The sequence below is a fragment of the Eptesicus fuscus genome, chromosome 14 (assembly GCF_027574615.1).
Source record: "Eptesicus fuscus isolate TK198812 chromosome 14, DD_ASM_mEF_20220401, whole genome shotgun sequence".
Lineage (NCBI taxonomy): Eukaryota > Metazoa > Chordata > Mammalia > Chiroptera > Vespertilionidae > Eptesicus > Eptesicus fuscus.
In genome coordinates this window covers 29,257,383-29,272,500 of record NC_072486.1, presented here as the reverse complement: position 1 = coordinate 29,272,500, position 15,118 = coordinate 29,257,383, and the positions used below count along the sequence as shown (strand labels likewise).

At 38.7% G+C, this 15,118-nt stretch overlaps 1 protein-coding gene across 3 annotated transcripts in view; it reads left to right on the top strand.

Annotated features, from left to right (window-relative positions):
- Positions 1-15,118, top strand: part of GTPBP10 (GTP binding protein 10) — a 30,453-nt gene that overhangs the window by 7,121 nt on the left and 8,214 nt on the right. For all 3 annotated transcript variants that reach the window (XM_008149258.3, XM_054726400.1, XM_028157470.2), the window contains exons 5-8: positions 7,947-8,020; positions 8,866-8,918; positions 12,185-12,292; positions 14,740-14,817. In XM_008149258.3, coding sequence (XP_008147480.2) covers positions 7,947-8,020; positions 8,866-8,918; positions 12,185-12,292; positions 14,740-14,817 — 313 coding nt within the window. The remainder of the gene's footprint in view (positions 1-7,946; positions 8,021-8,865; positions 8,919-12,184; positions 12,293-14,739; positions 14,818-15,118) is intronic.

The following is a 15,118-nucleotide window of genomic DNA, read 5'->3' as shown; positions in this document are numbered from 1 at the left end:
ACTATTCATATATCAAAGATCATAACAATTAAGTAGGCTAGTGAAATGTTAGACAGTGAATAAAGAAAAAGATCAATCAAAAGCAGTAGTATAAGAAAGCAAAACAATGTAACCAGATATTAAGGCATAAAATGAGAAATCTGAACAACCCACACTTTTTTTTTTTTAATATGTTTTATTGATTTTTTTACAGAGAGGAAGGGAGAGGGATAGAGAGTTAGAAACATCAATGAGAGAGAAACATCGATCAGCTGCCTCCTGCACACCCCCTACTGGGTATGTGCCCACAACCAAGGTACATGCCCTTGACCAGAATCGAACCTGGGACCCTTGAGTCCGCAGGCCTACGCTATATCCACTGAGCCAAACCGGTTTCAGCAACCCACACTTTTAAAAGTATATAAAAAGAAAGGAAAATGATTAAGATATTCTTTTTAAAAAAAAATATTTTTATTGATTTCAGAGAGGAAGGGAGGGGGAAAGAGATAGAAACAGTGATGAGAGTGAATCATTGATTGGCTTCCTCCTGCACGCCCCTTACTGGGGATTGAACCCGAAACCCAGGCATATGCTCTTGACTGGAATTGAACCCAGGACCCTCCATTCCGAAGGCTGATGCTCTATCCACTCAGCCAAACCTTAACAAAGGTATTGATATATCATTAATCAGACGGCTCAAGGCCGGTATAGACAGTCTCAACCATCAGACTTACACACTATTGAGCACCAAGTTGGATCTTGCAATGACTGTTTTCCTCTCCTTTATGCTCTGCTTAGGATTTGTCCACTCTCAGTACTGTAGACAATCTTACAATGTTATCCTCTTCCACCAGCCTCCTGTGTTTTCATCAAACAATGCTGTTTAGCTTTGGGTTTGGAGTGCTTGCACTCAACCAACTGGAGAAAGCTTGATTGCAAGATAAAGAGTAGATAAAGGAAGGGAAAACTTTAGCTTTGCATTTCTTCTCTCTCTTCCTCTCTCTCTCTCTCTTCCTTTTCCTGGCCCCATTACAGCATTACACAGTGGTCGATAGAAGGCCTAAGCAAAAGGTAGGAAAAACTGCTGCCAAGTTGAGTACCAAACTGCCATTCCATTCCTTGCCTTCCCATAGGTTCTTTCTAAGCTCTTTTTAGCTTCCTCTCCAGCCATCTCACTGCTTCTTTTTTTTTTTAATTTAATTTCTTTATTGATTAAGGTATCACATATTTGTCCTCATCCCCCCATTCCCATCCCACACCCCTCCCCACGGATGTCCCCACCCCCCTGTTGTTCTTAACCACTGGTTAGGCTCATATGCATGCACACAAGTCCTTGGGTTGATCTCTCCCCTTTACCCCCACCCTCCCCAACCCTCCCTCTGAGGCCCGACAGTCTGATCCATGCCTCCTTGTTTCTGGGTCTGTTCTTGTTCATCAGCCTATGTTGTTCATTATTTCCCCTAAATGAGTGAGATCATTTGCTAATAGAAATACACTTATAAGAACCGAAAATGAGAAAAGCAGTAATGGTTATGCTGACAGGCAAATGAGTCAGTCTGTAGTGAGTTTCTTTCTGGGCCAACAGTTCTTTTGAGACCCAACTTCAATGTCAAACAGTTCCTTATGTGTACATGTCAGCAATGACATTTCAGTTCTGGATGGTGGACAAATGGTGGTAAAGCAGGTCCGACTCTCTCTGGTTTGGTCCTGGGCAACCTGCAGTGACGCACAGCTGCTAACTGCTAGTATGGCAAGGCGACGTCAGCGTCTTCCATCTCTGGACTGCTTCTCTTCTGTCTTCCTGGCTGGAGTGGTCCTGTCGATTCCTCTCTGTTGCTGGAATCCACATGGTCTCGGAGTTGTTTTCTGAAAATATACAATCATATTCTCGACCAAAAGTTAATAAAGGAATATTTTCTATAAATTTGACTTGGGATCCTACTTCATTTTTTGCCCAAATGATTTTCCTCTGGCTTGTTTTGACACCTTGTGTGTTTTTCATGGGTGTCTTGCTTTTAGCCTTACAATTAATTTTCTAAAGTATTAATTTTCTAGATGTAATTTACTTACAGGATATTTTTTCTTACATGATATTCTTCTACTATCTCCGCCCCCCCCTTTCTTGATTTAAATATTAGGGGGCTTTTGAAAATTTTATAATGTAGTCTTGATAGCTTTTAAATTTTAATTTTTTGCACTATAATATTACTGTTTTAGGTTCATTACATGGTGTGCAATTTTATCATGAGATGAAGTACCAATAAAAATTTTACTTAACACTTTAGGAACACCTTTTTGTCCAGTACAATTAATTTTTCCAGCATATTTGCTTGTTTCAACTAGCCAATTTAAATTTGCCTGAAAACTTGACTACTATTTTACTGTCAAATTTAATACTCTAACAACAATCTTATTTTACCCTGTAAATATTAGTGGAAAGGATTATTTGCCTTCTTGAGTAGGCCCTGAGCATTCCTGGTGGTAGGCTGGATTTAGATATCATAAACCCACTTCCCCACACCATGGGTACAAGACAACTCAAACAATTCTTGTTGGAGTGAGAGGGCAGCTGCTGTCGGCCAAGTCTCTGTCAGTCACCTGGGTCCTGATCTGAGCTGGGCATGGGAAGCACGAAGCAGCCATGGGGGCAGGAGACCTCCCTCAGAAGGGTCTAGGGTTCAGGCCCCTGCAGTGTTGGGGGGGTGAGGTTCTGTGCCCCACCTCTGTTGACCTCCAAATTCTCTCCTGATGGCCCCTCTGCGACTGTGCCTGTCTTAGGTTGTTCCTCCCCTGAGGAATCTTACCCGTCTCTGGCTAACCAGCCATCTTCCGGGGCCAACCACGGTGATGAGAGGTTCAGTTTTGTCTCCTTGGTAGCCTATGCCCCCATGGCCTCCATGCCCAGCACCTGCCTTGGGATCCCCTTGCCTGCTGGCGGGGCCCCAGCACTGATCACATATCTTGGGGAACCCAGGTTTCTTCTCCAGGGAGAGCTCAGTTCTCCCCACTGAGCGAGAGACAGATCCATGGCACCAGTCATCACGAGACTTCAACCTCGACATGAACAGAGAGCTCATGCAACAGCTGTGAGCAATTGAATTGTGAGAAGAGGGTCCCTCTTGACCTAAAGGGTAAGAGGGACCAATATAGAATGCTCAGGTGCCTACCCAGGAGGCCCTCTACACAATGAAAGGGATTAAATCCTTACATGTCCTTTTTAAATTGCTGCCAGACATTCAAAGAATCAGTTTGTAAGTTTGCTTGGGATAATTGTATATTATGCTGTTGTAATTCTAAAATATCAAGAGATGTGTTACCTTTGTCTCCAAGCACCAAACAGATGATTTTTTTTTTTTTTTTTTTATCCCCAAGGGTGCGAGGAACTATTATAAGTACTGGGGGTGATCCAAATCTGGGAAAAATTTTAATGACAGTGTAGAATAATATCATGTAAGGATATTCTTTGTTCTAGTCCATAGCAATTCCCTTTCAAACTGGCTGTCCATTTCTTTTTATATAGACAAAGTCTTAGTTACATTTTCTGCACCTCTACCAGGGGCAAGTAGTGATAGTAGTGACACCCTTTCTTTGGTGTCCACACAAGCCAGAAACCTCTCTTTAATTGTACACCCAAAGGGGCATTGTTTTGATTTTGTGTCATACCAAAGGGAAGCTGGGTGGAGACCCCTGTGTATTTATACTTTCTTGCCCCACCCATGGACCTCCTGGATGACCAAGGTGTTTGGTATTATTGGTAACTACATTAGTCAGGGGATCAGCCCACGTAAGGGGTCTTACCCATGAAGGGTCAGGAGCATAAGTCCAAAATACTGACCCTCTTGTCCCAGGTAAAATTACCGTACATCTGATGATTGCTAGCATGGCTAGAAAGGCGTTCTCAGTCATTCTTGGGTTTCTGGTTACCTCACAATTTCTTCCCTGAGGTTTGACGTTCTGATTGATATTTCTCTGTTTCTGGATCTATTTTTTTCCCCATCAGTTTATGTTGTTCATTATATTCCACAAATGAGTGAGATCATGTGATATTTATCTTTCTCTGCCTGGCTTATTTCACTAAGCATAATGTTCTCCATCTCCATCCATATTGTTGCAAATGGTAAGAACTCCTTCTTTTTTACCGCAGCATAGTATTCCATTGTGTAGATGTACCATAGTTTTCTGATCCACTCATCTGCTGATGGGCACTTAGGCTGTTTCCAAATCTTAGCTATGGTGAATTGTGCTGCTATGAACATAGGGGTGCATATATCCTTTCTGATTGATGTTTCCAGTTTCTTGGGATATATTCCTAGAAGTGGGATCACTGGGTCAAATGGGAGTTCTATTTTAAGTTTTTTAAGGAAACTCCATACTGTTCTCCACAGTGGCTGCACCAGTCTGCATTCCCACCAGCAATGCACGAGGGTTCCTTTTCCTCCACATCCTCGCCAGCACTTGTCATTTGTTGATTTGTTGATGATGGCCATTCTGACAGGTGTGAGATGGTACCGCATTGTTGTTTTGATTTGCATCTCTCTAATGATTAGTGATTTAGAGCAGGTTTTCATATGTCTCTTGGCCTTCCTTCTGTCTTCTTTCGAAAAGTGTCTATTTAGATCAGTTGCCCATTTTTTGATTGGGTTTTTTATCTTCTTTTTGTTAAGCTGCATGAGTTCCCTGTAAATGTTGGAGATTAAACCCCTATCGTTGACATCATTGGCAAATATGTTCTCCCATGCAGTGGGCTTTCTTGTTGTTTTATTGATGGTTTCCGTTGCTGTGCAAAAGCTTTTTATTTTGATGTAGTCCTATTTGTTTATTTTCTCTTTAGCTTCCATTGCCCTAGGAGCAGTATCAGCGAAGAAGTTCTTTTGGCATATGTCAGATTTTTCTGCCTGTAGATTCTTCTAGTATTTTTATGGTTTCCTGTCTTATGTTTAAGTCCTTGATCCATTTTGAGTTTATTTTTGTGTATGGTGTAAGTTGGTGGTCTAGTTTCATTTTTTTGCATGTATCTGTCCAATTTTCCCAACACCATCTATAGAAGAGACTGTCTTGACTCCATTGTATGTTCATGCCTCCTTTGTCAAATATTAATTGAGCATAGTGATTTGGATATATTTCTGGGTTCTCTATTCTATTCCATTGATCTATATGTCTGTTCTTGTGCCAGTACCAGGCAGTTTTGAGAACAGTGGCTTTGTAATATAGCTTGAAATCTGGTATTGAGATCCCTCCTACTTTGTTCTTCTTTCTCAGGATTGCTGTAGCTATTCAGGGTCTTTTTTTATTCCAGATGAATTTTTGGAAAGTTCGTTCTAGGTCTGTGAAATATGCCGTTGGTATTTTACTCACTGCTTCTTTACCAGACTCTTCACTGTGAGTCTCTCCTCTTCCCATGCCCATCAAGGTCTTACCAGCAGTGACTTGGAGTTCACAGAGGCCCCGTTCCTGCTGAAGTTGTAACAGGGAAAGATGTGATCCTGGCATTCAATCTTGCCATTCACATGTAATTTTCCCCCCAATAAAACATAGTTTGAGGTTTATGAGTCATAGGCTCTGTAATACTATGTATTTTTCAAATATTACCAGTTTAATAGGGTTTTATGGATACGGCTGAGAATCCAGCCATTCACTTTCTCATTTGGTAGAAAAATGAGTTTCAAGTTCCATGAAGACACCTTTACAGACTAAGGAAAGCCCAGCAGGGCTGAGTAGTAAAAGTTGGGTGGGCGTGGGGGACTCAAGTGAGACTATTTGTATCAGAATCTCCAGTCTTCGGGAGGCTAACTAGCTACTCTTGGATACGTTATACTGTCTAAGTTTTTGTTCACTCATCTTTAATAGTGAATGGGGAGTTCTCATCTGAAGATGTTGGTAAGATATTGCATTTGCAGTACAACACATGCTTTGGATTTATGAATGCTCTGTGAATGAATGGTAACTGCTAACATGATCATTATATTGCCACCTTATAAGAGGCCATTATAGTGAAATGCTAAGCTTTTCAGAAGTGGGCTTGGAATTACAATAAATAATTAGCACATCATAATTCTTAAGCACAATGCTTAACATTTTTCTAGTGCTTTTAAGTTAGATAGCTATTCTTAAAAAGTTACTACTGTGAATACCAGCATAAGCAGAAATCCTTTTAGCTAGTCTCAGCAGTGAAGTGAACCTTTGAAGAAAGGTGTATAACATACACTTGGACTGCTATTGTCAATGCTGACCTTTACATAGGTTGGATTTCAGCCTCTAAAATTTTCATTCTGTACTTTTTAAGAAAAATCTCAACTGTCTGTTCTTCAACCATTAACATCCTTTTTCTTCTCATATTTTGATCTTTTGGAAATACAGTAGATGCTTACATCTTTACTATTATGAAAATAGGATATTGGAAAAAATAAGCAAGTCCAACTAGATGATCATGGATAAAAGGTTGCAATTTACTTTTCAAATAGTTACAAGAGACTGGGTTTGACAGGATATAAGAAAATACTGTATTTCTAAGGGAAGCAAGTCATTAAGAAATCTCACATACTTTGATTCTAAATTTATTATGGAAGTATCTTTTTTTTATTTTTATAAGTATATTTTATTGATTTTTTTACAGAGAGGAAGTGAGAGGGATAGAGTCAGAAACATCGATGAGAGAGAAACACTGATCAGCTGCCTCCTGCACACCCCCCACTGGGGATGTGCCCGCAACCAAGGTACATGCCCTTGACCAGAATTGAACCTGGGACCCTTCAGTCCGCAGGCCGACGCTCCATCCACTGAGCCAAACCAGCTAGGGCATTATGGAAATATTTTTAATGAAAAAATTGTTAAAAGAGATCTATTAAGAGCTTATAAATTTTTATAGAATTTGAAATTAATATTTGCAAAATATTACACTGTTATTCCAAATGAAAGTTTGGCAGAGTTTTGAAAGAAGAACTTTCTCAAATTTGAATGACAACTCTGTGAAGGTAGGGATCACATTTGTCTCATTGATTGCTATTTTTTGGTGCCTATGATATTGCTTGATACAAGTCAATGTTCAATAAATATTTGTTGGATAATTTTTTTATTCAGATATAATTGACATATAATATATCAGTTTCAGGTGATATATACATAGTGATTTAATATTTGTATATTATAACATGATCACTATAAGTCTAGTTAACATCTATCACCATACCTAGTTATGAATTTTTTTCCTATGATGAGAAAGTTTAACATTTACTCTTATCAACCTTTAAATATATAATACAGTATCATTATATAGTAGTATTTACTATAGTCATCATACTATGTATTATATGGTCCATGACTTATATATGTTATAACTAGAAATTTGTATCTTGTGACCCCCTTCACCCATTTTGCCTAACCCTACATCCCCACCTTCAGCAACCACTAATACGTTCTATCTATGAATTTGATTTTTTGTTTATTTAGATTCTATGTATAAATGAGATCATATAGTATTTGTTGTTCATGGTCTGAGTTATTTCACTTAGCACAATGCCCCAAGGTCCATCTGTGTTGTCAAAAGTGGCAATATTTCCTCCTTTTTACAGTTGAATAATACTCTCTCTAAAAAAAGTCAGTTAAAATAAAAGGGTTTTTTAGACCATTTATAAGTAGTATTTTATCAGCAGTTGCTAGAGATTGTAGATTACAGGTATTTTTATTAGTTTTTTTTGTTGTTGTCCTATGCTTTACTAGTTTTATTTACATAATTTGAATTATTTATTCACAATACTAAAACATTTTCAGTGTCCAGCATGAATTTATCTTTACCTGTTTCATAAGTATATTTTGTTCCTCAAGTTTTTCAAGATTATTTTAAAATAAACTCTTCTTTTAATCCCAGAAACATTCAAGAAATTTGCTTTTTAAATGTTAAGAATTCAGAGATAAACAATATTAATAGTATGATATTTGTTGCAATGTATAAATTCATTTTCTCATTTCAGATTCCCAAATGCTGGAAAATCCTCTTTGCTAAGTAACATTTCTCATGCAAAACCTGCAGTTGCAGATTATGCATGTAAGTATAATTTGTTTTGTATTTTAATGTGTATTGGTGAATTTTTAAAAACTAATCTTTCTCGTAGTATGAATAAAATGACAACTAATGAGGGTAGCCTTATGAGTTTGAAATCTCTTGGCAGAATATGTGCATTTCCCATTAATCTTTGAAACTTCTGCTGCCCTCAGCAGTACCTAGTACTTGTTACTTACTTTGTTGCATTTACTTTTCTGTTGCATAATTATTTATTTATTTGGTTTAGTTATGATTTTTTTAAATATATTTTATTGATTTTTTACAGAGAGGAAGGGAGAGAGATAGAGAGTTAGAAACATCGACGAGAGAGAAACATCGATCAGCTGCCTCTTGCACACCCCCTACTGGGGATGTGCCCGCAACCAAGGTACATGCCCTTGACCGGAATCGAACCTGGGACCTTTCAGTCCGCAGGCTGACGCTCTATCCACTGAGCCAAACCGGTTTCGGCTTAGTTATGATTTTAAGAGGCTAGTGCAGAATTGGTGAGGCTTGAAGATAACTGAATGCGAAAGGACTAGACCAGACATAGTGATAGAAGTCTAAATTCTGGCCCACCCACCATGCTTCTTCAAGTGCAACAGAGGAACTTTGAGGCCCACTAATTAGATTGGACTGTGCATATTATAAACATCTGTGTTTGTTCTTTTCCAAGTTCATTGTACATAGCAAAGATAATGTACCTTCTATATCAACAAATGAGAACTAATCTGAATTAACTTGTTCACAGAAAAGAAATATTTTTTATTTTATACATAATGCTAAGACAGTTTTGAGAGTATCGCCCTTTATTTTAGGCTTTATTTATTATTGCTTTTTTCTTTTAGTTACAACATTACAGCCTGAACTTGGAAAAATCATGTATAAAGATTTCAAACAGGTGGGTATTTTTAAAGTAAGACACTTGTAAAAAAATTAAAATAAAGTAACAGACTTGGTTGGAAGTGAAAGCACTTGCTTTTGGTACTTGGATTTTATATTTGACTGTTTCTGTGGTGTTCGGGGGAGAGGGACAGTTGCAAGATTTTGTTTTTAATAAGTGAGACTGTGATCAAGTCAATAATGAGTACTATCAGTAAAATATTGTATAAGAATGTAGCTTTTTAAAATAGGTATTATTTTTGATATTTTTTAAAAATTTACTGGGGTGACATTGGTTAATAGTTATATAGGTTTCAAGTGTACAATTCTATGCTGCATCTGTATATGACATCACATGCCCACCACCTAAACTTGACTCATCTTCCATCACCACATATATGATCCCCTTCAACCTTTACTACCCCTCAACCCCCTTCCTTCTGGCAACCAGCTTACTTAGTCTGTATCTATGAGTTTGTGTGTGTATTTTTCTTGTTTGTTCATTTGTTACTTTCAGTGTTATGTCCCATATATGATTTCACTTATATGTGGATTGCACTCATGTGAAAATGTAACTTCTTATTCTTTGGAAGTTTAAGTCCAGTTTGTCATAACATCATATCTTCTTTATTTTCTTTCTTTTTTTATATCCTCACCCAGGAATACGTTATTTTTTATTTTAGAGAGAGAAGAAGGGAGAGGGAGAAAGAGAGAGAGAAACATCAATGTGAGAAGGAAACATCGATTGGTTGCCTCCCATACCCCGACTGGATGACACTACAATACACCAACCAACTGAGCCACGTTGGCTAGGGCCTCTTCTTTACTTTCTTCCTTTTTTATTTTTATTTTTTTTAATATATTTTATTATTTTTTACAGAGAGAAAGGGAGAGGGATAGAGAGTCAGAAACATCGATGAGAGAGATACATCGACCAGCTGCCTCCTGCACATCCCCCACTGGGGACGTGCCCGCAACCAAGGTACAGACCGGAATCGAACCTGGGACCTTTCAGTCCGCAGGACGCTCTATCCATGAGCCAAACCGGTTTTGGCACTTTCTTCCTTTTTAAAAAAATATACTTTATTGATTTCAGAGAGGAAGGGAGAGGAAGAGATAGTAACATCAATGAAGAGAGAATCATTGATTGCATGCCTCCTGCACACCCCCTACTGGGGATCAAGTCCACAACCCAGGCATGTGCCTAACTGGGAATTGAACCGTGACCCCCTGGTTCATAAATTGACGCTCAACCACTGAGCCATGCCGGCTGGGCTTCTTTATTTTCTTAATCTCTGTGCTCATTGCAAGTCCATATTTGCTTCCATGTTTGATTATTAAGTTCCATTAACTAAAAACATTTTTTAAAGTTCATGGAAATGGTTTTATTTCAACTTTCTCTTTAGAAAATTTTTAGTTGAATGGGATTTTGGCCTTTTCTAACTATTAAAAATTATTTTTCTTTAATAAGGAAGAACTGTAGATCTTCTTTATAATTAGACTAAAACAAAAATATGTAATGTACGCTCAGCAATCGTGTTCCTTGGTATTTGCCCAAATGAGTTGAAAACTTATGTCCAAACAAAAACCTGCACACACGTTTGTAGCGGCTTTTTTTTTTGGTAATTGCCAAAATTTGGAATCAATCAAAGTTGTCCTTTAGTAGATGAATGGGTAAATGTTGGCAAATCCAGAAAATGGAATATTATTCAGCACTAAACAGAAATGTGCTATAAGCTATGAAAAGACACAAAGGAATCTTTTTTTAAATGTTACCGGCACTTTATTTTTTATTTTTTTTTTATTGATTTCAGAGAGAAGAAGGGAGAGGGAAAGAGAGCTAGAAACATCAATGGTGAGAGAGAATCATTGATTGGCTGCCTCTTGCACGCACCCTACTGGGGATCGAACCTGGAACCCTTCGCTTTATCCACTGAGCCATACCAGCTAGGGCGACACAAAGGAATCTTAAATGCATATTACTAAGTGGAAGAAGCCAGACTGAAAAGGTTGCATACCGTATGACTCCAATTATATGAGATTTTGGAAAAAGGCACAAAAACTATGTAGATAAGAAAAAAAAAAATCAGTGGTGGCTAAGAATTAGGGGGAATGGAAGGAAGGGATGAATAAGCAGAGCACAGTGGATGTTGAGGGCAGTAAAACTATTCTGTATGATACTATAATGGTGGATATGTGTCATACATTTGTCAAAACTCATAGAAAGTGCAAAACCAAGAGTGAATCCTAATGGACTTTTGGTGATGATGTATCAGTGTTTCATATAATCCATTGACATAATCCAAAAGAAATAAGATTTATATTGATTTAACAGTGGTACAACAGTAAAAAATTAATAAAATTTTAACAGTTATATAGAATATTAAATACTAAGCAATTATAAATACAAGGTAATATGAATATATCAAACAATACTTAGAGAAAAGGAGAACATTGTTTGTAATTTTTAAGGGTAATTACTAGAGAACCTTCAAACAAAATTTCAGGACATGAGACCTCTGCAGTGTACACTGCTTTGTCACATACTGTGAAATCTTTATTCACAGGAGTGTGTGTAGAGCAGTGTTTCCCATACCTTATTGCTATTCAGAATGATTTGGGTAGTTTAAGAATAACAATGATAAATGAAGCCTGCACCCTGGAGATTTGAAACCAGATCTCTTAGGTGTGGGGTCTGCGCATCTGTAATTTATAAAACTGATTATGATGTGCAGTGAGGTTTGAAAACCACAGATGTAGGATAATGGCTAATAATGCTTAAAGGAAAATAAGGATGCTATATCCTTTACTTTTTAAGGATGGTCAATAGTCCTCCTGATAGATTATGAATAGGAAAGGACCATTAACTACATGTAGAATTTAAAACTTAAAACTACAGAGCTGTTTTAAGTAAATGCTAGCTGAATTAATATCTTTGAGCACTTCTAAGAATTTAGAAAGTTGAAATTCTATGGAAACTTCACATTAAACAGTGTAATTTATGGAATTCTTACTAGAATTTTGTGATTAATAACTGTTAAATTAATCCCTAAAGTTCCAGATTGTTAGATTAATAATTAAAAATGGGACTCTAATTTCTGATAAGAAAGGATTTTGATTCTTAATACATTTTGTTGTAAAGGTATTTTTGCTTTATAAAGATGCAGTGGTAATCACAAGTCAGGATCTGTTGATACTCGAAATACCATGAAAAATTTTTTATGTAATTCTACTTACGGTTTTCATGTATTTTTCTTTTTTATCAAACCATTTAATTTGTATTAGATATTGGTAGCTGATCTTCCTGGTTTAATAGAAGGAGCACATGTGAACAAAGGAATGGGCCACAAATTCCTCAAGCATGTAGAAAGAACTAAACAACTGCTTTTTGTTGTAAGTCATATGTATATCAATGAAATATTCAACTGAATATGAAAATCAATGAATGTAGTTTTCTTAGAAATTTATAATAAAGTGGTAGCATATGTGATTCCACTAAGTCTGTTTAAATGGGGGTCAAATACCATAATCTTTGTTTATAATATGGGGGTGGAAATGGCATTATTTACTATATCAGATGTAAGTTTAGCCATACTTGTCAAGGTTTAATTCCTTAAGATTTTCACCATAGCATTGTATTATATAGTGTCTTTTTCCTATTTTATTGGTGGTGTTAGATTATACATAGCTGACCCTCAAACAACATGGGTTTGACCTGTGCAAGTCCACTTATATGCAGATTTTTTTCTATAAATACCTGTACTGTTTTTTTTTTTTGTTTGTTTTTTGTTTTTTTTGTTGTTTTTTGTTTTTTTTTTTGTTAGTTTGACTTCTAGAAAATTTAATTTCTTTATTGATTAAGGTGTCACATATTTGTCTTCATCCCCCCATTCCCATCCTACCCCTCTCCCCACGCAGGCCCCAATCCCCTGTTGAACTTAACTGTTGGATAGGCTTATATGCATGCATGCAGGTCCTTTGGTTGAACTCTCCCCCTCCCCCCCACCCTCCCCCTACCCTCCCCTATCCTCCCTCTGAGGCCCGATAGTCCGATTGATGCCTCCTTACTTCTGGTTCTGTTCTTGTTCCTCAGTCTATGTTGTTCATCATTTCCTCTAGATGAACAAGATCAAATGTCACTAGATATATACTAATAAGAACTGAATGTGAGACGAGCACTAATAGTTATGCTGACAGGCAAATGAATCAATCTGTAGCGAGCTTCCCCCTGGACCAACAGTTCTTTTGAGACCCAATTTCGATGACCAGTAGTTCCTTATGTATACATGTCAGCACTGACCCCTCAGCTCTGGATGGTGGACAAATGGTGGTAATGGAGGTCCGACTCCCTCTGGTTTGGTCTCGGCCGAACCCAGGGGCACGGCGTCACCTGGACTAAGGGGCACGTGGCCTCACCCATACCCAAGGGGCGCGTGGTCTCACCCGGGCCTGGGACCCAGCCTCACCCGGATGGATCCAGGGGCGCAAGGCCTCACCCGGACCCAGGATCTGGCTTCACCCGTACCCAGGGACGCTTGGCCTATCCCAGACCCAGGGGCACGTGGCCTCACCTGGGCTTAGTTTCACAAGGCCTCACCTGGATCCAGGGACACATGGTCTCTCCCGGACCCAGGGACGCTTGGCCTCTCCCAGACCCAGGGGCACGTGGCCTCACCCGGGCCTAGGTGCACGAGGCCTCACCCGGATCCAGGGACACATGGTCTCACCCAGACCCAGGAATGTTTGGCCTCTCCCCGACCCAGGGCCACTTGGGCTCACCCGGGCCTAGGTGCACGAGGCCTCAACCGGATCCAGGGACACATGGTCTCACCCGGACCCAGGGACGCTTGGCCTCTCCCAGACCCAGGGCCACTTGGGCTCACCCGGGCCTAGGTGAACGAGGCCTCACCCGGATCCAGGGACGCATGGTCTCACCCAGACCCAGGAACGTTTGGCCTCTCCCAGACCCAGGGCCACTTGGGCTCACCCGGGCCTAGGTGCACGAGGCCTCACCCGGATCCAGGGACACATGGTCTCAATACCTGTACTGTTTTTGATCCATCGTGTTGGGAGTCCACCAATGTTGAGGGCTGACTGTATGCATTAATCTATGCCATTTTATATACGGGACTTGAGCATACACAGGTTTTGGTATCTGTGTATGGGTCCTGGAACTAATCCCCCGAGGGTACCCAGGAACTGTAGTCAAGTTTTGGGGGAGGCAAAAATTATACACTTATTTTTTGACTGTGCAGGTTGGAATAGGTGTTGGTGTCCCTAACCCCCTAGGTGTTCAAGGGTCAGCTATTTATGACACTGTTCATATTAATGTAAATTGTCTTATCTATACTAGTTTTTCATTGTATTAATGGTTGTGATTTTATCAGAATAATTATAGTTATCTTGACACTTCAATTTCTCTTATTTTGTTTTTTGTTTTGTTTTTTTGTTAATCCTCACCTGAGGCTATTTTTTTCATTGACTTTTTTTAGAGAGAGTGGAAGGGATGGGGGAGGAAGAGAGAGAGAGAGAGAGGAGAAACATTGATGTGACAGAGACACATCAATTGGTTACCTCCCAAGGCACCCCAACCAAGGCTGGGATTGAACTTGCAGCCGAGGTACCTTGACCAGGACTCAAACTGGAGATCCTTTGGTGTGCAGGCCGGTGCTCTAACCACTGAGCAGTGTTGGCCAGGGCTCTCTTATTTTGAATTACTAAATTACCAATAGAGTATAGATTGAGAAATTTTTTTTAGCTTGAGAGAATAAAACATTTCAAAACAGAAATATGTAGTTAATCTTATGTTAAAGGCTGTCTCTTTCCCTATTTTATTTTAGGTTGATGTTTCTGGATTTCAACTTTCTTCTCGAACTCCATACAGAACTGCCTTTGAAACTGTATTACTGCTTACAAAAGTAGGTTTTCTTTTGCTCTTTTACTGCATTCTGCATCTGGTCTAATATATAGGTACATAAGACTGTATGAAATGACAATAATTTTAATAAAATATTTTCCACCTTTACTGTTTGAAGCTTTGATGATAAAGAATTATCTAAACTTGCTGTCTCCAGTTCTTCAGTATTAACCTGCTCCTCAAACTATTGCAACCAATAAAACCTTCTTTATTGCATACTTCTCAAAGCTTATCTTGCTTGAACTTTTACTCTTACTTCTTAGACTTTCTCAGTCTAGTTTTTATGCTCTTTCCTGCTTATT